The sequence below is a fragment of the Vombatus ursinus genome, unplaced genomic scaffold, assembly GCF_900497805.2.
Source record: "Vombatus ursinus unplaced genomic scaffold, bare-nosed wombat genome assembly UNPS02009918.1, whole genome shotgun sequence".
NCBI classification, from domain to species: Eukaryota; Metazoa; Chordata; class Mammalia; order Diprotodontia; family Vombatidae; genus Vombatus; species Vombatus ursinus.
This window is the reverse complement of record NW_020949696.1, coordinates 7,105,777-7,130,717: the sequence shown is the minus strand read 5'-3', so window position 1 is coordinate 7,130,717 and position 24,941 is coordinate 7,105,777. Positions and strand designations below refer to the sequence as shown.

Here is a 24,941-nt window from a genome sequence, read left to right as displayed (position 1 = left end):
AGGAGGGCTGTTGGCCAAGGGAACCTTCTTCTGTGGGGTTATGGGAGGATGGAAGGAAGCAAAGCCTAGCCAGGGAGGTCCAGTAAACATCACAAAGCCAGTAAACTCTGGGTTAAGGATCACGGAACTTTATCTTGAGAAACAGCTTTGGAGGCCCAGCGGTCATGGTGATAAAGGAGGAGGGCACTCCTCCGGTTAACCGGCTTGGCCTGAGTCATCCTGGTCAGTTATCACAGCCTGAAACAGACTTGGAATCCAGCGTCACACCCAGTCACAAACTGGACTGACGATGGCTGATTCAGCTTCATTTCAGGAAACTCAGCATCCAGGCAGCCCTGACCCCCTGGCAAGGGCAACGCTTTTGAGGGGAGGGGCAGGTGATGCTCACCCAGGCAACTGTGGAAAACTTACTAGGCTCTCCAGACGTTTTGCAACGATGGAGGCAAATCTTCTCTCCCCAGCAAGTTCTGAGATCAGGAAGACATACTCAGGAGCTGAGATCTGGTTCGATCGGTGTGTTCGACCTGGAAAGAAACAGCCCCACGGAGGTTGGGGTTAAGTATCTGGATGGGGAGGTGGCCCAGCTGGTGATGGGGGAAAGGCAAAGACATCTGCTTGGGGGGAGATCCCCAAGAATTAGGGGATTACTCTGATGCCCTGCCAAGGGGGAAATCAGGCAGAAAGCTATGCCCGCCCATCGTCCAGGTGAGAGGTAATGCAGGTCTGTCTAAACCCCAGCGGGAGAAGTGGAGACAAAGTCTTGGGGAGGAGATCAGACCAACCAGGGTGGGTCCTTTCCCTAATCCAGACTGCTGCCCTCTGGGCACCCCAGGATGCTCTCTGACCCCACACCCACCGCGGGCTCAGCACGGTCCCAAGACCTGGAATACCCACCCTCACCCTTGTCACTCACTGACTGCTTCCTAACCCTCCTCTGAAACCCAACTCAAGTGATGGCTTCTCCAAAAAACCTTTCCTGACCCCTCTGGTGGGCAATGACCTTCTCCCAAGACCATGCACACGCTAATCTGTGTTGGCAGAGACGTGGTGTTAACCACACGTAGAGAGCCTTCCCCTGCTCCGAACACATGGGATGTGCTTAACAATGTCTGCTGAATGAACGACTCAATCCAAGGCTCATTTTGCTTTTCTATGCTTACACACGGCACTCCAGTGTCACCCCCCCTCCGTCCCCATGCCCCCTCCACTGGCACCTGCCTTCCCCTTTCCCTCTATCTCCTGTGATTCTGTCTGTGTTTCTGTCATACCCTCATGACCACAGATTCTAGGAAAGAAGGACCACTGACATAATCTAGAGATGAGGCCTCAGGGAAAAGCTGAAGCAAATGAGGCTCAGACAACTTAAGAGGCTTGCCTAAGGACACACAGGTAACATATATCAACAGAATGTGAATCTCGACCTCTCTCTCTCCATCTTTCTGTTTCTCCCAGTCTGTCTGTCTCTGCCTCTCTCTTTTTAACCAATTCATGATTACGTCCATGTTGAGACCAAAAGTAGCCTCTGGTAGACTGTAAACTTCATGAAGGCAGAGACTTTCTCTTGGCTATACTGTGTCAAGCCTCCCAGCACTGAGCCCCACACTTGGGGCACTGAGCATCTGCTGAAGTGAAGTCCTGGGCTACCCTGCAGGGACTACAAGGTCGAGACTGTTTTATTTTAAGTTGGTCTTTCCCCAAGTGCCAAGCACTACACACAGTAGGTGCTTAATAAATGTCTGAACAAATAAACCTGACAGATGAGGTAAGTAGGAAGGATCAAAGAAACTTCTGAGGTTTTCACCCTGAGTAACTGGGAAGAAGGTGATGCCATCAACAGAAACGGGGAAACGAGATGGGGACAAGTATAGAGGCCGATTATTTTCAGTTCTGGAAGTGCTAAGCCAAGGTCCCTCAGCATTTTTCCATTCCCTGCAACCAGGAGTGAAGTTGGGGACCCCCTCCCGCCGCTGCCTCGGCCCCTGGGGATACAGAGACCCTAAAGAGGTGTAAACCCCTCTCCCCGGTGCTCACCAAACTGCTGGATGGCCCGGTCGGCACTCCAGGGTAACTCGAGTGTCATGTGCACCCGGCGCCTCTGATTCTTCACCCGCCTGTCTGCTTGCAGGGAGATCCCTGAACTGGAGGCCTCTGAGATTATGGCGACAAGCTGAGGGAGAGGCAGAGAGGAGACATGAGAGGACGCTGGAGGCAGGGGAGGCTCCCTGGGCTCTGCTGACCTCAACCACGGCGCTACTGTTGTGTCTGATCCCAGCATCACCGAATGGCGGCACGGCATTGCCGAGCGGCGGTGTCTCCAACAACCCGTTACGTGGGCTCTGCTGGCAGTGCTGGGCGCTGGGTGCTGCCCCTCAGAGCAGCCCTAGTGAGGCGTTTTCATCCAGCCAACGTCGGCCGCCCTGCATCTACTGCCCTTTGTTTAGCCGGTCCTCTGGGGCTGCATAGCACAAGTCAGGGTCCACTTCCCAATGATAATCCACCAGAGATCACAGGACTGAGAGCTGAAGGAGAACCTTTAAGAAACTGCCTAAATCACAACACCTTAGTATTCCACCACAAAGTCCCGCCCATACCTGACCAAGACTCTCCCAAATAACTAATGGTCATCTAGCTCGAGGGCCACCAGTTAGGGCCCAGGGACTAAGTCTGATCCCAGAGTCTGCTTCTGTGTGGCCAGAGGCTTTTACATTTTCAAATATGATAACACTTTATTTTAACATGTCCAAAGCAGGTGGCTGGCCAGACATGGCCCCCGGGCCTTGGCTGGCCAGCCCGTGCTCCAGCCTTGGCTCAGAGCCCTCTGGGTGAAGGGGATACACCTCCTGTCCAGGCAGCCATTTCATGGCTAGGTCTTAGGAAGTAATTTTTAACTCTGAGACTAAATCTATCTGTCGCTGTCCTCATTCTGCCCCCTGGGGCCAAGCAAAATAAGCCTGCTCTTTCTTCCGCAGGACAGCTCTTCAAATGCTTGTGGACAGTTATGTTCTCTCTACGACCTCTCTTCTGCTAGTGGTCCTTCTCAGGTATGACCCTGAGCCCTTCCCTCTCCTGGTCCCAGTGCTCTAGGTGCTCTCCAGCGTACCCAGGTCATCCCTCTCAATGTCCAAACTTGAACGCGGTATTCTAGATGGAGTCTGCCCAGGGGTCTGCAGCCAGTGATGCCACTGGTTCCTCTGGCCATCACACTGTTAATTCATACTGAGCCTGTGGAACACTCAAATGTCCAGTTCTTTTTCTAAACCGCTGTCTTGACCTGCTTTCCTTAGTCTGTGCTTGTGAAGTTGCATTTCACATTTATCTCTGTTAACCTTCACCTCATTAGACTTGGCCCAATCTTCCACTCTACTGAGCTGCTTCTGGCGTCTGGGCAAGCCGTCCAATGCTTTAGCTTGTCCCGCTTAGCTCTGGGTCACTTTTAAATTTCATGAGCATGCCACCCTTTTCATAGGCCACAGCTTTAGGGCTGGAAGGGATCTGAGGGACACCGAATCATGAACCACCACTCTTTGGATCTTGCCATCTAATCAGTCCTGATACATGCACTCTATGTTTTCCCAAATGGTTCCTAAGAATATCATGAAAAAGGTCGAGCGGCTATCATTCAGTGCAGCTCCCCGGGCTTGCTGTCAAGAACGAACGAATGAATAAATCGTCGGTTAAACACTTACTTTCTTTCTCTTTCTTAAGTAGCTGAACGATGGTTAAGAGCTGCCCCTGGTCAGAAGTACTGGCCTTGCTACTCCCCAATCAGTACCACAGTTTGCTCACCCGTAAAATGGGGATGACAGCAACTGCTCTGCTGACTCTGCTCTGAGATTCAAAGAGAGCGAATGCTCTGTTTTGTTTTGTTTTGTCTTGTTTTTTAGGCAATTGGGGTTAAGTGACTTGCCCAGGGTCACACAGCTAGTAAGTGTCAAGTGTTTGGTCTGAGGCCGGTTTTGAACTCAGGTCCTCCTGACTTCAGGGCCGGTGCTCTATTCACTGCGCCACCTAGCTGCCCCAGAGCGAGTGCTCCGTTAAGTATAAAGAAAGGTCCTACCCAGACCCAAACAGTCGTGTAGTCCCAAAAAACTAGACACAGCGGGGACCCACCGACTGGGGACTGAAGAAACCGAGGGACGTGAACGTAAAGGGTTACTGCTGCACTGAGAGAAATGACAAATATAAGGAATTCAGAAAAACCTGGGGGGGAATCGTGTGAACCAATTGAACACATGACGCCTACAACGACTAGAGAATTCAGATTGTCCACAAGGTGTTCTCCATTAGAGAGGCGGTGGCCTACGGGGGTAGAGTGCTGGCTGCATTTTCTATCAGCTGTAGGTGCTGCCCTGTTTGTATTGCTGAATCATCTTTGTTATGAGAGGCTTCTATGAGAACCAACAGGTATAAAACCCTCGAAGCATCAATAAAATAATAACAAGAAAAAAAGAAAGTGTGGAGGGGGTGAGTGGATGGGGAGATAAAGGGAGCTAGTCCCATGGGATCTCTGGCCCACCGAGATGATCCAGGGATGGACAAATCCCTTGACATTCTCTCTTGTACCTAAGGCTGAAAGAAGGAGGTAACTGCCTGACACCTGGAGCGATCCGACAATGGGATGGGCTGACCTGGAGGCACTATTGGACGCTGTACAATGTCGGCCTAGAAGCCTTCTCCAGTCTCTTCTAGCCCTGAGATTCTTGTGGATTCAGAGCTGGAAGGGGCGTCCATGGCACTCTAGTCCAGACCATACCTGTCGCTGCTCCAACATACCTGACAAGCAGTCACCTAGCCTTTGCACAAAGGCCTTCCTGGGGCAGCCCGATCAGCAATAATCATCGGGAAGGTTTTTCCTTAACTCAAGCCTACATTTGCCTCCTTACAACCTCCGGGGCTAAGGCCCAACTCACCTTCTCTCCACTCATGAAGCGTTCCTTCTCCTTCAGGTTCACGTGGTCGATGGAAAGACCCTGTTCTGCGCGTGACTCAAAGGTGACTGTCCCGTCTGGTCTGGACACAACCCGGCCTTTCCTTCCAGTCATCTGTATCCCAGAAGAGGGAAGAGGCTGTTAGCAAGAATGGACACTCACACGGTGTGCTAGAGGGGAAGGGGGAGGTGCTAAAAAGGATAACCACCTCTAATGTTGTTTGGTTAGCACAGTTTTTTTTGTTGTTTTTTTTTTGCTAGGCAATGGGGTTAAGTGACTTGCCCAGGGTCACACAGTTAGTGCATGTTATGTGTCTGAGGCCGGATTTGAACTCAGGTCCTCCTGATTCCAGGGCCGGTGCTATATCCACTGTGCCACCTCGTTGCCCCTCTAATGTTGTTTGGGACTTACAAAATGTTTGCCTCATCATAAGCCTGTGGGATACCCAGGTTATACAAGGATTACTACAGAAGAGAAATCTGAGGCTCGATAAAAGGTTGCCTTTGGGGATACTTGCAATTTTGATTTCTTAGAGACTGTGGTGGTCCATGACCCACAACCATTTAGCATCACTCAAGAGAGAAGGCAGGGAGGTGCAGTGGACAGAGCACTGGACTTGGCATCAGGAAGGCCTGGATTTGAACTCCATCTCTGAAACTGACCGGCTGTGGGACCTGGGCAAGACCTTCCTGTGTGTGGACCTCGGTTGTGAAAATGCTGGGCTCGATGACGGCGATGGCCCCTTCCTCTGTCTCTGATCTATCTATGCATGCTGGGCTTTTGTGGCAGGGAACATTAAGGGGCCAGCTGGTCACTGAACACACCACCCCAAATGCTGGCAGCTCGCCGGATACGTCTAACCCAATTCTGAAGCTAGCAGGCTCCTTGGCCCTTGGCGGTCCTAACCTACGACGTGTGCAAGGATGGATCTATTTTACATCTGAATGCTAACACACATCTTTCTGTACCCACATGGGTGGAGAGTGAGGCTGAGGTCTTCTGAGGGAGTGTTTACCTCATTCAGGACGCCCTGCAGGGTTGTTCTAGGCCTTAATGCAGCAGCATGGGAGAGTAGATAGTGCTGGACACAGGTGGCAGGCCCAGGCTCAGGCTCTGCCTCTGTGAACACCAACTGTACAAAATCACTCAGGCCCTCAGCATTCAGGGCCACTCTCCGAGATGACGGGCATGATGCCACCCGGCTTTATCTGGTAGAGGAAGTTTCTCACCAGGAGCCGCCCAAGCTTCTGAAGCCAAAGGCCTGGCCAGTAATTAAATCAGTAAACAGAACAAGAGGGCCTCCAAGATCCCTTCAGCCCTAAATTCTATGTTCATATAAACCCCCACTGGTCATCATTCCCACTTTTACTGCCGAGAAGGAGGAGGCAGAGCCACAAAGGAAGAACCATTTCTGCAGTGTACTCATTGGAAAATACTGCCCAGGCCCTCAACTGGCATTCAGAGGCAGCCAGGAAGAAATGCAGACACCGGAGGGCAGGGTCGTGGGGGTCTTACTCTAGGTCTTCTCTGCCCCCCAATACAGGTCCTCCCCAGGCTCACCTAAGGCCATGACTGCTGGCTGAAAGGCCTGCTTAGGACCTGGTTCTAGACCCTAGAGGGGTTGGGGAGCCTGCTCTGAAGTGCTGCAGGTGATCTGGAGGGCGTTTAAGAAGCTCACCAGGAAGAAGGGAGGCCCAGGAGGTATGGCTGGGGTGTTTGGGCTGAACTGCCTGAAGAAGTGAAGACTTAGAGAGGCCACCACAGGCCATCCAAGCATCGGAGAGGCTGTCATCGCCACAAAGAAACAGACTTGCCCTGCTTGACCTGAGTGGGCAGGACCGGGAGCACTGAGGGGAAGACTTCCTGCCCAGCTGCCCACACACGGGACAGGCTATCTCAAGAGGTGTTGATGAGGGAGGACCAGGATCTGGGGCACGAGAGAAGTAACTCACGCTTTGGGCACGGCATTTGTAGTCTCTGCCAAATTCAGGATGCTCTTTACTGTATCCCTGTGAGGCTCGCGCTTGGGCTCAGGGAACCCAGGATAGCTAACAAGGTTCCTGGCCAGTGACCCAGGACCCAAACTCAGACCTGCCTTCTCAATTCCTAAGCTAGCCCTATGGAAAAGATCCCAGAATGATGACTGGTCAATCAGGCCAAGGTGCTACCAGGAACCCACTCTGGGGCGTAATACGCTAGAAGGGGTGGATAGAACTAGCACCTGGGGAAATGGCGGCACAGTCCCCCAAGGCCTCCAGCTTTACTTACTGAGTCATGTAATGAATACCGAGGGAAAAAGTCAGCTCTGGACAGCTGAGCACATGTCCCTTTCTCTCACGTCATCCCCAAGGTACTACTTGGAATCTCCCACAGGGACTCTGCCCCAGGCTGGAGCCTGGTAGATCTCCTGTGCAAGAGGCCTGCCACTAACCACGCTGGAGAGGCGGCCTACCGGGGCAGTGTACCAGGCCTGGCTGACAAGACACTCACCTCTGCTACGTGCTCAGGGCCTCCAAACTTGTGGATGAGCTCATCCAGGGTATTAAGAGGTAGATCTCTGCCCAGTGCTCTGACTTTGGCCAAAAGGTCCTGTTTCAGTTTCTCGACTTTTTCCAGCACCCCAGGGCCGTGGATATCCCTCTGGGAACCATAATAGTGCAAAGGACCTGGAAGAGGTACATGGAAAAAGCCAGAATGAGTGGGGCTGGTGGTGAGGGGTAGGGAGCCTGGAGGAGGAAAGACTTATGGGGGATGTGATCATTGCCTCCAAATATTTGAAAGGTTGCTATGATTCATGAGATTTAGCTTTAGAAAAGCCCTAAAAGATCATTAACTCCAACCCCCTCATTTTACAGATGAGGAAACTGAGGCCAAGAGATGTCAAGTGACTTGCCCAAGGTCACAAAGCTAGTAATGGCATCAAAGCCTCATCCCTGACTCCAAATCCAGGACTCTCTTCCAAGTTGTATCCATGAGAAGCCCCAGATTGCAGAACCAGAACCGGTGGGAGGAAGCCACAGGAAGGCAGGCTTTGGCTCACCATCAGGTAAAACATCCTAATAATGCAGTGGAATGGGCTACCTCCTACAGCAGCAGTCAGACAGAGTGGGCCGACCGAAGCTGGATGACCACTTAAGGAGAAGTGGGGACTCACATCCAGGGGAGGGGGGAGGCAAGATGCTCTCTGCAATCCCTGTGACTTGAGGAGAGGGGGCTCATTCAGGCATCGAGGACAGCTGCTTTCCCTTCTAGGTTACACGCACGAGAGCCACCCAATTGGCTGGGGGCTCTCCTTTGTGCGAGGCACATTCCTGTATAAGACACCCTCCTTGCCCTTCAAGACAAACCATTTGGGGAGTTAAGAAGACCCCCACCAAGCACGGAGGTGAGAAGTCTTTTACCAGAAGCAAGCTGAAGAGACAAGGATTCCTGGGAGAGGAAAGGACTAAGCTGGGCGGGTCAAGAAAAATGGGAAGGCTAATAATAGTGCTGGCTGGCTTTTCTCTAGCGTTTTATGGTTAACTAGCTGTGTTCCTCACCACTCTTCCCTCAAGGATCACAAGCCCAGCTATTCTTCACGGGTACAGACAGTTCCAAGAACGTCTGGCCTCGGACCAGAGTGGGACAGTAGCCTAACCTGCTTGGTGGAGAAAGGACCCATCCCTACACTCTCATCTCATGTTCGAGGGATCAATGACCTTCAGAGCCAAAGGGGCCTTAGAGGTCATTAAGCCTAACTTCCTCAGTTTACAGAGGGGGAAACTGAGGCTCACAGTGGCTAAGTGACTGGCACAAAGTCACATAGTTAGTAAGACCTAGGCTTCAAAGACAATTCTCCTGACTCCAGGTCACTGAGATTCGAGGGAAGGGTCAGAAACACTGACTAGTCACACAGTGGGCCAAAAGCCACTTGTGTCTGGGCAGTCTCATCACCAAAGTGCTACCTCTGTCATCTGAAGAGGGGTTATCGATGATGACGACATCATCATCGATGAGGGACTCCGGGGAAGAGTTGAAGTCGCTATCAAGTCCAAGGTCGGAGTCTGTGCTGCTGTCGTCGCTGATCTTGATGACCCCTGGGAACTCGCACACCATTTTGGAGATCTTGGTAGGCCGGCCTTTGGGCTTCCCTGCAGAAGGAGCATCGAGTGACGGTGTCACTAGGTGGAGGGTGGGCACTCTGGTCAGCAGGCAGGGCAAGCGCAGATGCAGACAGAGGAGAAGTCACCAGAAAGCCAAGGGTCCCTCAAATAAAAAAATGGTCAGAGAGACCAAAGCAGTGATGGGTTCCCTCCAAAAAGAGGAACAGGAAACAGAGAGAAAGGAAGATCTACCCACTCGACTCTGCCACACATAGGGCGGCCACAGCCCTCCCTGTGCCTGTCCTCAGCTCCCCTGTGGCCCAGTGACACAACAGCAGTGACTGCAGGCCTATTTTGGTCACCCTCTACCTCTGAGAGCATCTTTCCAGAGAAAGCATCCCTGGTGACAGGCTGCCCCAGCTAACTCGTGATCCAAGGGACTGTGGATGGCAGGCATGCTGTTCACACATTTGTGTCAGTTTCTGGGGGAAAGTGGGCTGTTTGGAAATGTACAGGTAGGGCATCTCTGGAGGCCAAACTCCTGGCCACTTCTTGCCGGCTCCTGACCCCTTCCCTTGTGTTTAGACAGGACCTACACAGTTAGGGTCCAGCTGGCAGGAAATGAGCTGAAATGACAAGGTCGGGACAAGAAACCAGAATCTTACCTTGCACGAAAGCCAGGGTAAGGGGCAGGAGGGGTAGTGATAAAATAAATGGGATTGAGCCCTGCCTCCTCCTGCCCCCGGTACACAGAACAGGCATATCCCAACTGTGGGCAGCTGCTCTGAAGCAGGGCTCTCAGACCTCTTATTTCTGGGTTTTGCTTTGGGAATTCAGAACAGAACCAGGTTAGGAGCCAGGAAGGAAAACTGAGTCCATGACTTGGCCCTAAGGCCTGAGTGGAAGGTGCCAGTCTGACCCCTCAAGGGCAGTTCCCAGGGACCTCTAGCTATTTCCTAAACAAGCAAATCCAGAGCTGCTGAGCAGTGGGAGCCTCTTGGGAATGCGTGGGGTGTCCTGGGGGAACAACTTTGCAATGGAGGACATGTACTTAGGTGTGTACGTTCTGGAGGGTTTGACTCCCCAATAGGGTCTGTCCACTCCCAATAAAGTAGTCACATAGGCTTAGGGTACCTGATATCTGTATTAGGGGTGTCAAGGTAAGTCCTGGTGAAGGGATGGCCAGGCCAGGCCAGGGCATTGAAATTGTCTGCGAAAGGGTGTGTGTGGGGGGGAGAATTCTAGCCCCCCCCTCCTCTGATGGGGGCTCTCACAAGCTAGGCTGTAGCCTAGCACCTGACCCAGGCAGGTCCAGCCCCCTTGGGGATGGAGGGAAAGGGAAGGGGAAGGGGAGAGGAGGGAATGGCAGATCAAGGATGGAGAGACAGGTGCCTGGGGATAAAACAAAAAAGGCTTCTCTGGCAGGCGAGGAAAGGAGAGGGAAGCAGGAGGGGAAGGGGGGAATCAGAGGGCAGGTAGGCTCCATATTTTGGGTGAATGCTGGAAGATGGTTTCACAAAGAAAAGTCGGCCAAAATCAAGAGGAGAAAGCAGCTGAAGCATGACAAGGGGGTGGGGCAGGGCAGGGTGGGGCAGGGGAGGGATGAAAGGCAGGGACAAGTCAAGAAAGGCAGAGGTGCTTGGGAGACAGCAAACAAGCCACAGTCGCTGGGCAGGAGGTCAGAGTTTGCTGGGGAACAGGGTCTTACGTTTTCTTTTAATGCCAGTTCCTTTGTCTCTCTTTCTTTTGGTTGAAGGAAAGTGCTTCTGAATTAGTGATAGAAAGACGCCTCTGAAAGTAAGATGCACAATTTATTCTCGCTGGCGGCGGCAGGAACATCTCCTCATTAGAAGGCAGAGATAAACTTAGTGAATCATTTCTCAATGTGAAAAGGGGAGGAATTCTGCCTTCTGTCGCTTGCACTGGACCATTAGTGAGTCCAAACAATTAGGCATTAGTATGTATTGTAGGAAAGGGATCTGATTAGTTCAGTGGCCCCTGAGTAGCTCTCTCTGAGTGAGGTGGGCGAGGGGGTGCATCTGTTATAGCAAAAGTCCCAATTCATGCTATCGTTTGTCTGTGGAGGAACAAGCTGAAACAGACACAGGCTCATCACTAAATATACCCCAGCCTCCAAAGGAGGGTCGGGGAGCGGCCCACCTGTGGGCCGGCTGAAGGGCACTGGAGCAGGTCTGTGGTCAGTGCAGAGAGAGACACAAAAAAATGAATGCACTAACAATGGCTGATCAGGAACTCGAGAGTTCCAGTGAGACAAGTAGGAGCAAGGCCTTAGGATCTCCTGAGGAGAGATCATGGTGACGCCCTTACACACGGAGACCTCCAGAGAAAATTGGGATGTCAGTCCCCTGGTGGAAGGGAGGTCTTTGGGGGCTGGGCAGCAGAGCAAATGATATATAAGGTGAGTACTTGTGAGGGGCTCTGTGCTTGGCAGAACACCCCAGAGACCCACATATACACGTACACACACACACACACACACACACACACAATGGGCAGGGGGTGGCTAATGAATGACAATAAGAAAAACTAATGATCACAGCTCACATTCCTCAATGATCAAGTGCTAGTTCAAAAGGTGCTTTCCTCACAACAACTTGGGAAGATGTGGAAACTGAGGCTAAGAGAATTAACTGACTTGTCATATGGTTCCACAGTGAGACTTGAACCCAAGGATTTTGACGCTGTCTAGAATGCTTTCACTGTCTGTCACAAGCAGAAGAGAGTCCTGGGGGTCGTTTCGGATGAGGAGTTCCTGCTGGGTCTGGCTGCTGAAAGTATATCTTTTGTGACTTCTCCACGGAGAGATGATTTAGTTCTCCAATGGTCTCATGGGATATATGCTAGAAGTGATGGGTCTGTGTCCATCACTTGGGAGACACATCACTGATTTCAGGGTGTAGGACTGCTTGCTTTCAAAGTAACAAAGGAAGGATAACAAAACATGGGCGGGGCTGTTGAATGGGGCACAGATGGCAACTCAGGAAGGTGAAAAGGAGACAGGGCATTATGGCAAACAAAAAAGCAAACACTTCAATGTGGGATGTCTGGAATGAGAGCCCTGGTGGGGAGATGAGAAGGTACAGAAGGATGTAGGGAAAAGCGGCAGCTGAGACTGAGGTTTGGACTTTCTGCTGGGGCAGGGTTGGGAGGGAGGACTGGGAGAGGAAGCGGCTTTCCAGCCTTTGAGATCATCGGTGCCAGGGGGGAATCAGGGGGCTAACCCTCATGGGAAACAGGCTACCTGGAGTTAAACATTCCCAAGAAGCAACTGAAGCATTTTTGGCTTAAAAATTTAGGGAGCAATCCTCTTTGCCAGCTCTGGGCAAGGAAGAAGAGCTGTCTCAGGGTCTGCATGACGGCCTGGTCACTGACCAGAGGGGTCCTGCCCCTCCTGGCCTTGGTGTGGGCTGCCCCAAGCCCGGGGCAGGGGCCTGAGAAGTCTGAACCAGGGTGGGGGCTGCTCCCACCAGAAAGGCCCCCTGCATTCTCACATGACGTGCAGCCCGGGCCCTCGTGGAACGAATTGCCTCCCTCCCTCCCTTCTCTATGTTCTGAGCTGAGACAGTCTGCAAAGGAAACTCAAAGCAAATCTGAAGCGCCGCGGCCTAGCTGGCATTCAGCGAAAAACCTGCCTCGTAGAATAAGGGGTGGAGAAGGGGCCAGCACCGACTTAGGGTAAGACAAGTCAACTAGATGCAGACAGCCTCAGCAACAGGGTGAGTGATCTGAGGGTGCCCCACTCAATCGCTGGGAGGGGAGAGAAAAGGGACTGGGGGAAATGTGATTCTGTGGCCTAACAAAACAGACTCCAAACTAAGTGACCGTAGCTGGGGCCTAGAATCACGGACCACAGGATGGTAGAGCCGAAAGGAGAGAGAAGGAGGAGGCAGAGTGGGAGAAGCATGGAGCCAGGAGACCCTGGGTCCTCCTCAGCCACCTCCCTGCTGTGTGACCTTAGGTAAGGCATCGCTCCTCCTCTGTGGGCCCTGGTGCCCTCACAAGGAAAACAGGTAAGACAGGTATTTCCAGCAGGGTGCAGCTACCAAGCAGGAGGGCAGCAGGCACTGATAGTATCTCCCCTTCCTATTAAAAATGAAGGGCTAAGAAATGGAATGATTTCTAAGGTCTATTCCAACTCTGACATTCTGTAGAATTCTAAGATTCATTCAGTTCAACCCCTACATTTTGCAGGCAGGAAAACTAAGATCTAGATGAGAGGTGACTTGCTCAAGGTCTCACAGTGAGTTGGGAGCACAGCGGGCCCAAGCGCCCATGCACAGCATTACCAGACTTCCCCACTCAGTGCCTTTATCTCTCGAGTGAGAGACAGCACAGTGCAGTGGCCAAAGCCTTGTATTTGGAATCAGAGACCTGGATGTAAATACTGGCGCCACGCATGACTAGTACGATCCAGGATGACTCACTTTTTCTGTCCAGGCCTCAGTTTCCTCATCTGTAAAATGAGGGGTTGCATTCAAGCAATAAAGTCCCTTCTGGTTCTAAATTGGGATCTATACTAATTGTTAGATTGCAAGCTCCCTGAGGGCAGGGACTGTCTGTAGCTTCTTTTCATATGTCCTGCACTTAGCACAGTGTCTGGCACATAGAAGGTGCTTGATAAATGTTGACTGATTGATTGATTGATTACTTAACCACTTGAATTAGCAGCAGCAGCTGAAAATTCTTATGCAGTCCTATTGATCATCACTCCTCCAGCCCTGAGACGTTAGCTCCTTTCCTTTGAACTACTAGGGTATGGGAGCCTTTAGGCTTTGGGAAAAGGGATTCCAGTTGCAATGGATACACTGGTGAAGTCACACAGAGCTCCCAGATCGAGGCTGGGGGAGAGGGACAGACCGAGACACGCCATTTAGTAGTTAAACGTTCTTTAACTGGAACACGGCTCCTATGTAGCGTTTTGCACATTATTTAAGCACATTCTGTGTCTATAAGAGGGGCAAGACTCAGAACAGCAGCCCCCCAAGCCTGGGGCCCGTCCAGGAGCCACTCCGGCTCCTGCCCCCCCTCGCCTAGGGCAATTCTCCCTGGTCTGTGGTTCTCTCCCCAGTTCCTGTCTCCTCCTCCTCCTCCTCCTCCTGTTCTTCCTTCCTACTCACTCTGCAGCAGAGACAAAGCAATTCAAGTGTCCGTCGTTCTCATCCAGGACCTCCCGGGTGCGCGCTTCTCCTGTAGACTGCAGCCCAATGACTACGCACTGTGCGGGAAAGGAGGGGACTGTGTGAGCCGGACTGTGCAGAACGGCAGGGGCCTCCCAGGCCCCGCTGCACTGATCCCACAGGCCCCTACAGAACTGCCAACCAGTGGTCATCTGAACTCTGCTGAGAGGCGGCCACTTCAGTGTTCCCATGCTGCCCCGGGCCACTGCGGCCCGTTAAGAGCTGCCACAAGGACCTTCCCATCCCCTAGTAGTAACGATGATGATGACAACGACAACTGTCATCCCTGGGTTTACAAGCACTCTCCTCATAACGAGCTTTGGAGGACTGAGATGACTATTACTCTCATTTCACAGGTGAGGAAGCTGAGACCGAAGCCGGCGCCCACGGGCAGCAACGTGGGGAGCTCAGGTGGGCACCAAGGTCTCCTCCTGACAGGGAGAAGCTGAGGCTCTCCCACTGCCTCTCACTGACAGGGCGAGATGATGCCAAAGGATCCTCTAGCACAGGACGTCTGAGTAGATTAGCTCAGATCCACAGGGCATTCATTCCTTCCTTCACTCACACTCTCCTCAGGCCCCCTGAGGCTCACAGGCCACAGAGCACAGCGTGGGCAGAGCATAGGCTCAGGGGCAGGTCCTACACCAGCATGGAAATGCTCCATGCAGCTAAGAAGTTTGGTCATCAGAGGATGGGTTGTTTCCCCAGCCATAGAAGGGTCAGGAGGAAACATACTAAAGATCTAATGGCTCCTTGATATATGTACTTTTCTCCTTATTTACTTAGCAGAACTGCTTTTAATCCACTTTAGGGTTTTTTGGACTCTAAAGGGAAGGAGGATTTTTCATTCCTTGCTTAGGCCAGGAGCCCTAGAGACCCCAGAGAGGGACAGGTAGCAGGAGAGACTGAGCTGGCTGTACCAGGGGAGATGGAGCTCATGTCCATTTTAGAGGATGCAAACCTTACAGAGGTTTGGCCTGGGTCTCAGGTGGGTGCCACCTCCACCTCTCCTTGGCTAGTTCTTTAAAAAGGCCTGTCCATATCATCATGTGAGGGAACAGAAACAACACAGTATTTATAGACAGAAAACCTGGGTCTGAACTCCTGAACTTTGCTATTTATTATTTATGGGATCTTGGGGAAGAGTCTTTTACCTGTTTGGGCCTGTCTCCCTACTGATAAAAAAAGCAAAGCAGGTTGGCCTGGGAGAGGTCTCTGGTCCCTTTCAATTCTAACCCTATGCATCTGTTACCATACCTTGCCCTTTGCCAGCTCCTCTGTTGCAAGCTCAACTAAGCGACGGACTTTGGCGGCGATGCAGAGATATTTGAAGAAGCGCTGATGGGCAGACCAGAACTGACCCCAGAGGGACTTGCGAGACTCCAGGCCAATCCACTCTGCTGCCTGCTGGAACACCACCAATGCCTCTGCCCACTGAAATGACACAGAGGGGGAGGTGAGCGGGCCCTGGCCTCTTGTTCTTAACCACCTCAGACTGGCTTTTCTGCTACGTAAGCAGGGATTCCTTTGAGTGGCTCCTCATCGCTACCAAACAAAGCACCAGGTCCTTACTCTTGCAGTCAGGGCACACCATGGTTTGGCACCGAATTGTTTTTTCGGCTTATCTTATGTTAGGTCACTTCATTTGCTTTCAGCACAATTAGACCACTAATTGTTCACTGACCTCCTCTGTGCTTTTAGACATCCTACCCCTTCCTCTCCCCCAACTATATCTGGAATTGATATTTCCGGTTCCACACCCCCCCCCCCTCCAATCTGATGAACTCAACTCAACAGACATTTATTAAGCACTAGACATGCAAAAAAATCTATCAGGGGAAATTGCAGTCTAGAAAGAACTACTGATATCCTCCTCTACCTTTGAATTTCAGCTTCAGGACCCTTCCAGGTTCTTCCCCAATCACCTGATCTTTCCTTCTGTCTATCTGTCTTGCTTGGATTTCTCCTTCACATGTGCAATATAGGCTTTTCTGTGAGGGTCTCTGAGCCCCATCAAGTGTAGGGACCAGGTCTGACGTTAACCTTTCCATCCCTAGTACATGGGTCCTGAATAAACAGGATCTTCATGTTTTTAACAGCTGTAGAGAAATGTATCCCAGAAGGTCAGAGCAATCCAGTGGGTAAGGTGGTAGGACTCTGGGCCACCCAACTAAATAGGGAAAATCAGGTTTCATTAGGGGGCTGAACTGCAGAGAAAGCAACCACAGAAGGAAGATGAAGGGAAAAAGGACTTCCCTTTCTTGCCAAGGTGAGGAGAGCTCTGGATGCACTAGGGAGGGATGGGAGAGAGGAAAGGCTTGCAAGGCTATTCCTGCAGAGGAAATCAGTCTCAGTCTTATTTGGGAATAAGGAAAACTTTCTGGAAATAGCGTGGGGTATGAAGACACTAAGAAACCTGCTCAAGCCCTTCTGTGTCCATGACATTCATTCACTTGTGACAGAACTAATTTTAAGTCAGAAAAATACATACACTCTTCTTTCTCAAAGAAAAAAAATCCTAACAATCAGAGGCCACCAAGAATTTTCCCTCTCCCATGCTCTCAAGGAGGGCCTGTCTGTTGGGTGCTGAATTTCTCAGCTGTCTGAAGGGCCCAAATGTGCTGGTATGAGAGCAGACAAGTTCCGCACTCACACACAACGAGCCTACCCTGACCAGCTTCCTTCCTAATCTTGAGCGTCTCGGTGCGTGCAGAACTGCAGCGAGCTCCACATTCTGTTCTCACTACCTAGGCCAGTGGGGCCAAGGCAATCCCTGTATCTGCACAACTGGGAAAAAAAGCACTTGTCCTTCACTATCTGGCAGGATGAACCTGAGGATGCTGCAGCATGTGGCAGCAGAAAGAACAGTGGACTTGGAGTGAGGGACAGGTTTAAACCCTTCTTCTGCCTCTTACAATGGTATGACTTTAAGCAAGTCACTGAACTCCGTGGGCCTCGAGATGTTCATCTACCAATACAAGGGGTTGGTCCAGTCGGCCCTCCTGGCTCTGACCACATCAGCTATGTGGAAGGAAGACTCTGCCTTCACAGGGTGACCCTGGGCAAGTCCCAGGTTCTCAGTCTGTAAAAAGCAGAGAACTCCCCTCCTTGTGAGTCTGTTAGCATCTTCTAAATCTGTGAAGGCCTAAGGGAATGGGAGTGACTTCTGACACCTCATCATGGAGCAGAGGGGACCCTGAGCAAGGCCAAATGAGTACAGCAACTTCCAGTACATCCTTGCAGGCTGGAAAGCCTTCCAGTACCATGGGAGTGCTGACAAAGGGAGTGCCTGTCTCCTGAGGACCAGCATTTCCAGAGGCGGTCAGCAGGAAGCCTGCAGCTCATGAAGTTTTCGGCTACAGTGGCTTCTACAGCCTGCCTCACTCGGTAAGGCCAGGAGAGGCTGCAACCTGCACTGGTTGAGGGAACGAGCATTTCTAACAACACTGTGGAGCCTGACAAGACAAATGTTCTCTTGGTAGCTGGTCAGCTCCATGCTCTCCTCTTTGGAACAGCATGTGCTTGTCATGATAGAGTAGCCCCAGTCCAAAAAACCTGGGTTGTTCCTATTTAGCCATGGAACGAATACTTTAAAAACACTCTCTAATTAGAATCTGCTTCAGTTAATCCTAAAACAAGTTTGTACGCCTTGAGCAAGAACCCAGTGACAACAGAAAGTGTGAGCCCACAGGGCTGTTTCCCAGCCCTCAGTAGGCCTGCAATCTTGGGCAGCGCCCACCGTCTAGCCATCTGACAAGGTATACGGCAAGTTCTGGGCTGTTTCTGTGCCACCTCTCCACCACTAGCAGAGGCCACGGTGGGGGGGGCATCTTGTTCAGGGAGGGGGCCCCCGCCAACGCTCACCAGCTGGGCTGCTCTGTTGTAGATACGCTCGTACGATGGGTCGAGAGGGATCTCTTCTATCCGGAAGGTGACTCCTGAGAAGCTGAGCTGCCGGGCAATGTACATGCCACTCACTTTCATGTCCATCGCCACAATCTCCATGGCACCGACACCCCTACAGCGAGGCAGAGGGGGAAGAGAGTTGTAATTGCTTCTAAAGCCTGGAGCCCCTCTCCAGAGAACAGCCCTAGGAAAGCTGGCTGCTGCTGGTTAACGGCTGAGCACCCCTGCATCCTTGCAGCTAATGGACAGCAGAGGGCACTAGCCTCTCCTCTCTGGGCACTCACAATCATGACTCCACATTGCTGTGTTCTAAGAGAGCAGGCAGGTCCAGTGTTCTAAGTCCTAAGACTCCTCCTGCCAGCCTCTGATGATGCAGCCAAAGGGCCCTTTCAGCTCAGACTTCCCACACTGACTAGTTTCTTAGTATGGACACAAATGGCTAAACCAAGGCCTACAGGCTTTCCTGACCCCCCATTAGCAGTACATTAGAGAACCCTGTACCTAAGAGGTAATTCTTTTCACTGTCTCCACTAAACAAGAATGCAATGCCCCCAGTGGCAAGGAAAATGAGGTGGAGGCCGCATGCATCTTACCGCTTTTCAATGGCATGGAGGAACTCCTCAAAGGATCTGAAGGGGGTTCCTTTTCCCCAGATCCCCAGGCGGCTCATGTAAATCATATTTTTTGGCTCAGAGGCACCTATGGAGTCAGAAAGCTCCTGTCAGCAAATAGCTTTTCCTTCTATCTCAGCAAGAGAGCTGGGGAGAGGACTGAAGTTTAGATGGGCTGGGCACTTGGGCAAAATCTCTGCTGATCCTGACAACATCACAGAAATCACCCCAAAGCACAGTGATAATAAGAAGGGGAGAAGTTTCCAGCACAACTGTTGATTTAAGAACAACAGTTCTTAAACTGTTTATTAAACTGTTTGGACTTAAACATCCAAAAAGCTATGGCTGTTTTTCTTGTGTGGACATCTCTTGGGGGCAAAATCTCCCCTTGAGGGAGTACAGGCTGTGCGAAAGACTACAGAGTATCACCAAGTGAGGGTAGGAATCTTACATGGGCAAAACAGAAGGCAAAGAGACAGGCAGCTATTCAGAGAGGGGCTAGGGAAGAGGAAGTTTCTGATTCAACCTTAAGGGACAACCTTCTAATGGCTGGAGTTGTCCAACGGACTTCCCTGAAACGGAAGGCATTCCTGAACAGAGGCACACAGAAGCTGGATAACTTTTTGCCACCAATGAGAGGTTCGTGGATGGCTTCAGAGACCCTGATCTGAAGTCCCAACTGCTACTGGGTCACCTGGGCAAGTTATCTCACCCTTCTGGGACTCGATTTCCTCAACCACGTCAAGGACAGCCTGAGTTTGACTATCTGGGCTCCCTTTCATTTTTTTTTTTTTTTTTAGCCAAAGACAAAATTTATTAAAGATCCACCATATGCCAGACTCTTAAGGAATCTGAATATTTGTATCGCGAATGCAAGTGAGCCAGATGTTAGGAATCTGAACCCTTGCCTAGACTCTTAAAGAATCTGAGCCTCCCTTTCAGTTCTAATGACCATTATATTGACTACTTAAGGCCATCACCAATGGGAATGCAGGACCAGCCTTCTTGGCTCACTTGCACATCTTCATCACCAGGGGGCAGCTAGTGCCCTCTATTTCTGGCAACCAACTGCAAATGAAATTCTATGATTCTCACGGCTCTGCTGACATGACATTTTATTCACCTGAGAATTCACTGACTGTAGAAGAGAAACTCACAGGAAGAAAAAAAATTGCAAACACATGAGAGAGACATTCAATGATCTCCCCACATCTGCTAGCACCGTCACGGCCATGTGTGACCCAGGGCAAAGACACCTGGGTCAGCAGATCTAGCCTCAAGCACCTGCTCAAACACAAGCTCCCTGTGTGGCCGTGGGCAAGCTGTTTCCTACTCCCTCTGTCTCAGTCTCCCGTCTGTACGACGAAGCTGGACAGATCAGGGATCCTTAGCCTTTTTTTGTGTCATGGGGCCCCTTCATAATCTGGTACATAATTGAAGGAAATGCTAAATTTCAGTGTGAGGTCAGGGAAAATAAAGATGAATTTTTGTTTTCTCATATAAGTTTGTGAACCCCCTGAAATCTGTCCACGAAACCCCACACTAGATCATCACTGCTGTAAGGCCCTTTTAGTGGTGGGAGGTGGGGTTCAGATGGAGTCCAGGGAAATAGTCCTGCTGAAAAAGAAATTAGCTCCATCGAAACAAGCCACAGTTTCCCTAGCTGGAAAAGGAGGCTCCCAATCGCTCCACCTCCCTTCCTGGGGCTCCTGTGAGGATCCAATGAGATAATGCATATAAAAAGCTTCAGAAATCATCAAAAGCATCAAAGTTCAATGGCACCATCGACGCCCTCACACCTCAGCTTTTCCACGATGGCACAAGCTTCAAGCAAAGCTTGAAATCATGCTGATGAGGCTAACGCTATGGACCTGGGGAGGGACTCTATGTAGAACTTCTCAGCACCATTTTCACAAGATGCAAAGATCCTTATCAGCAGGAAACTGCTGAGAGGGGATGACTTTTTTTTTTTTGCCTCTCTGTGCTGGTACAGAGACTAGCCAGGTTCATGAAATCAAGGCAGACTATGAGAGCAGGAAGTGACCTTATGGATAAATTAGTTCAGATGAGGAGATGGAGGCCCAGGAAGGGCAATGATTCAACCTAGGGTCACACAGGAAGGAAGCAGAAGAGCCAGGACTCACCCCCAGGGTTTCCAACCCCTATTCCAGTGCTCTTTGAATTGAACTGTATTGACTGGATACTAGAAATACTGGTGTGGCATTCAGTGGCACCAACGTTTCTATTCCTTTTCCTTAGGTACTAAGAGAATAGCTGAGAATAGGCCCCCATGGCAAGGGATGAGAGTCAGGTGCCTGCCTCCAGGTCCTGATCTGACTGTCCTTACCTGTGGCACTGGCATAGACAACCCTGGCAAGGGGCATCTTGGTCTGAAGGTCCAATACTGCTTTGCCCATTTTGGTAGAGCTGGCATTTTTGGCTTTGTGGCATTCGTCAAAAATTATCTGGAGGAGGAGGTGAGTCAAGGAGGCTATAGGCAAAGGTTGAAAGTCATTCATTTATCCAAATGTTGAGTAAGCATTGAGTAGGCATGAGGCCTGCTGTGCTGGGAGCTGGGAGAAAAGCAAAGCTGAGGGCACCATCCCTCCCTGCCCTCGAGAAGCTGAAGTCTAGGAAGTAGGAGCAGAGGCAAGAAAAGAAGGGAAAGCAAAGAGCTCTGAGAACAGAGGAAGGAGCCAACGCCCTGGCCTGAGGGAGATTGGGGAGGGCCCTGGAAGGGAGGGTACCAAAGCTCCTTGCTTCAGCTTTCCAGGCAGCATTTTTGTTCTGTCCTTTCCAGTCTTAGGATGATTCTCCTCGGCAGAGAAAACAAGCCAAGTTCAATATATTGGGGAGGTTTTCTTTCTTGTCAGTTCTCATAATCCTATCTACCCTGAGAAGTGAACCTTCTTTAATTCTCCATTTTCCTGAATATTGCTAGAAAATAAAAAACAACCCAGACCAAAACAGCGATTCCTAGTCCTAGGGTTTCTTCAGGAGCCTCAGCTCATCTTCATCATCCTGATCTCATCTCCAGCTCTAGACTGTTCCCCTCCCCAGCCCCAGCCCTGGCTTCTAAACCTTCACGTCTTCCTATGAGACTTGCCTTCTCCTTATGCCCAGTAGTGCCCGTGCCACTCCCACTCAAAACCTAGCAATGGCTTCCTCTGACCGACTGGCTCCAGCAGTCACCATACAGTCTTCTGTAACTGCTCCCCGGAAACGGTCTCTCATTTTCCTACCTTCACACCTTGGCTTAACCCGCTCCCTGTGCCTGACCCATCTGTTAAATCCTACTTATACTTTAAACCCCAACTGAAACTCCAGTTCCTCTGGGAAGCCTCCCTGTCAGCCCCTCAGTCTGTACTCCCTTTGCCATGGGACCTCACACAGCACTTTTCTTACACAAATGTTATGCATTTACATATTACTGAGTATTAGATTTATCTATATATGTGCCATATTCCTCAACTAGCCTCTGATGGGCAGGGAGAGTGATGTTCTCCCTACTCATGCTGAGTAAATGCCTTATTGAATCAAATTAAGTGGAATGGGAGGGTTGAACACGGCATGGAATGCTGTGAGAAGCGCTTCGTGTAAGAGACAAAACGGGGACTCACTGAAGGTGCTGGAGCTCAAAGTGGAGTGATCTGATCAGAGCTGGGCAGAGCGTGCAGGGTGGATCAGAGTGGATCAGAGTGAGGAGAGGTGGAAGCAATGGAAGCAGGAAAGTGGCAGCAACAAGAATGATAATAAGGGGACATACATGACAGACAGAATGAACAGGACTTGGTTTCTACATGGGCCGATAAGGAAGAGGAAGAAATCCAAGATGACTGTGAGGTTACAGACCTGGCGGGTTGGGAGAATAACCTCAAACTACAAAGTCTTTTGGCTTCAAGGGGGTTTCACCATCGACCATTAGACTGCACACAAATGTACCCTGAGAAGAAAGGAGAAAGTGGCACTGAAGTGGGGCAAGGGGTGGGTGAGAGAAGTCACGTCTCAGTTCCAGAAAACCATGATGGTACGTTCTACTGCAGACAGGAAGCTGAGATAGGAGGGGGAGCTTTGGGCTCTGGATGTGCTTAGTGCTGTTAAACTAATGAATCACCCCTAAAAGGCTATTAATAGCATGTGCCTCCCCCATGGAGCTGCTATTTCAAGCAGTCACATGCAGGTGATCATCCAGGGAGCAGACTCACAGGTAAGCGATGGGAGAGCCATCACTTCATTTGGCCTTCATTGAGAGGATGCTTGGTGGCCCTCTCATGGTGGAAAGCCTTTTCCCAAAGCATTTCTGCAGAGGAGGTAAGTCCTCCTATTAAAAGTGAGCCAGACTGTTGGTAGAGTTGTGAACAGATCCAAACGTTCTGGAGAGCAATTTGGAACTATGTCCAAAGGGCTGTAAAACGGCATACCCTTTGATCCAGCAATGGCACGTCTAGTCTGTATCCCAAAGAGATCATAAAAATGGGAAAAGGACCCACATGCACAAAAATATTGATAGCAGCTCTTTTTGTGGTGGCCAAGAATTGGAAATTGAGGGGATGCTCATTAATTGGGGAATGGCTGAACAAGCTGTGGTAAATGAATGTGATGGAATACTATTGTTCCACAAGAAATGATGAACAGGTAGATTCAGAAAAACCTGGAAAAACTTACATGAACCAATGCTGAAGGAAGTGAATAGAATCAGGAGAATTCTGTACACAGCAACCACAACAATGATTAACTATGATAGACTTAGCTCTTCTCAGCAATCCAAGACAATTCCAAAAGACTCATGATGGAAAGTATTATCCACATCCAGAGGAAGAACTATGGAGTCTGAATGCAGATCAAAGCAGACTATTTTCACTTTTTTTTTGTTTTTTTCTTTCTCATGTTTTTTCCCCCCTTGTTCTGATTCTTCTTTCATAACATGACTAATGTGGAAATATGTTTAACATGATTACACACACACACACACACACACACACACAAAACCTATATTAGATTGCTTGCTGTCTTGAGGAGGGAAAAAAATTTGGAACTAAAAATCTCATAAAAATGAATGTTGAAAACTATTTTTATATGTAATTGGAAAAAATAAAATACATTAAGTGGAAAAAGAAAAAAGAAAAGAAAAGTGAGCTAAGCGTACAACCTCCAAAGTCATGTAAATCGGAGATGGGAGTCAGGAAGCAAATGCAGGTCCTCAGACTCCAGCTCCAATTCTCCTTCTGACATACCACATTGTCTCCTCCTTCACCACGACTGAGTGAATAATATGTAACTTTTACTCAGCAAAAGAAGAGAGAGCTTAGCTGGAGACCAGCCAACTTTCTACATATTCTGCACAGGCTGCTTGCTCCTTTACAAGAAAGAGAAGAATCACAAGGAGGGTAGAGAAGCCCAGGAGCCCTGGCCATTGTAGGCCTTTGGAATGTACTTCTGATAGACTGTTTCATGACTCAGCACCTCCCCTTTTCTCCATCCCTCCTCCCTTTCCCCTCCCAGCTTATGGGCCCCCCCCTTCCATTTCCTGGAATGCTCCTTTCCTGTGCTTGCATTCCTCATCTGGTCCAGATAAGATAACCTCCTTTCCGCCTCCAAAGGCACAAAGTGTTTGCAATACCCAGACCGCCCCACATATGCTTTGTGCCCTGATTGATCTGTAACACGAATGCAAGAAATTGGTCCTAACTTGATAGAGCCCACTGGTGAACTCTACAATGCTTGCTCCTTAACTGAAATATGTTATGCTTTCCTCTGGAATAGTAATGGGAAAGGCTAATAGCTCCAGTACTATTACTTTTGCTGACTCATGATACTAGAAACTATATAAAACCTACATGCTCAACTAGCCTACTAGGTCACCTCCCCTTAGACAGAAGACACCTGAGCTGGATCAAGGCCAGAGAAGGACTGATTGAAGGACTCTAGACTGAGCTATATAATATTGCTTGGGGCTGTGCTACCCCTGAGAACTGTAACCGAGAGCAATAAACACCATCTACCAACTACCCAATTAAGCCTTCTGCCCTTTCCCGGAAGACTAGCTCCAGTGAGAGGAAGTGACACACCCCAGTGTGTCCAGGAATCCAGGGGTCAGGAGAGATGCACGTGCGCCTGTCAAGTCTTGTTGCCAAGAAATAGCCTTGACCAACCAAGAGGTGAGTGTGGATTCCTTCCTTGGCTCAAAGCCTTTCAAAACTGGAGCAAAAGTCCAAT

General features: G+C 50.2%; 1 protein-coding gene across 5 annotated transcripts in view; it reads right to left on the bottom strand.

Annotated features, from left to right (window-relative positions):
• Positions 1 to 24,941, bottom strand: part of SBNO2 (strawberry notch homolog 2) — a 225,367-nt gene that overhangs the window by 15,220 nt on the left and 185,206 nt on the right. For all 5 annotated transcript variants that reach the window (XM_027853161.1, XM_027853162.1, XM_027853163.1 and 2 more), the window contains 11 exons: positions 21,073 to 21,190; positions 18,708 to 18,813; positions 18,073 to 18,226; positions 15,466 to 15,642; positions 14,149 to 14,246; positions 10,719 to 10,801; positions 8,873 to 9,058; positions 7,419 to 7,594; positions 4,911 to 5,042; positions 2,032 to 2,167; positions 412 to 524 (listed from right to left, as the gene is read on the bottom strand). In XM_027853161.1, coding sequence (XP_027708962.1) covers positions 412 to 524; positions 2,032 to 2,167; positions 4,911 to 5,042; positions 7,419 to 7,594; positions 8,873 to 9,058; positions 10,719 to 10,801; positions 14,149 to 14,246; positions 15,466 to 15,642; positions 18,073 to 18,226; positions 18,708 to 18,813; positions 21,073 to 21,190 — 1,479 coding nt within the window. The remainder of the gene's footprint in view (positions 1 to 411; positions 525 to 2,031; positions 2,168 to 4,910; positions 5,043 to 7,418; positions 7,595 to 8,872; positions 9,059 to 10,718; positions 10,802 to 14,148; positions 14,247 to 15,465; positions 15,643 to 18,072; positions 18,227 to 18,707; positions 18,814 to 21,072; positions 21,191 to 24,941) is intronic.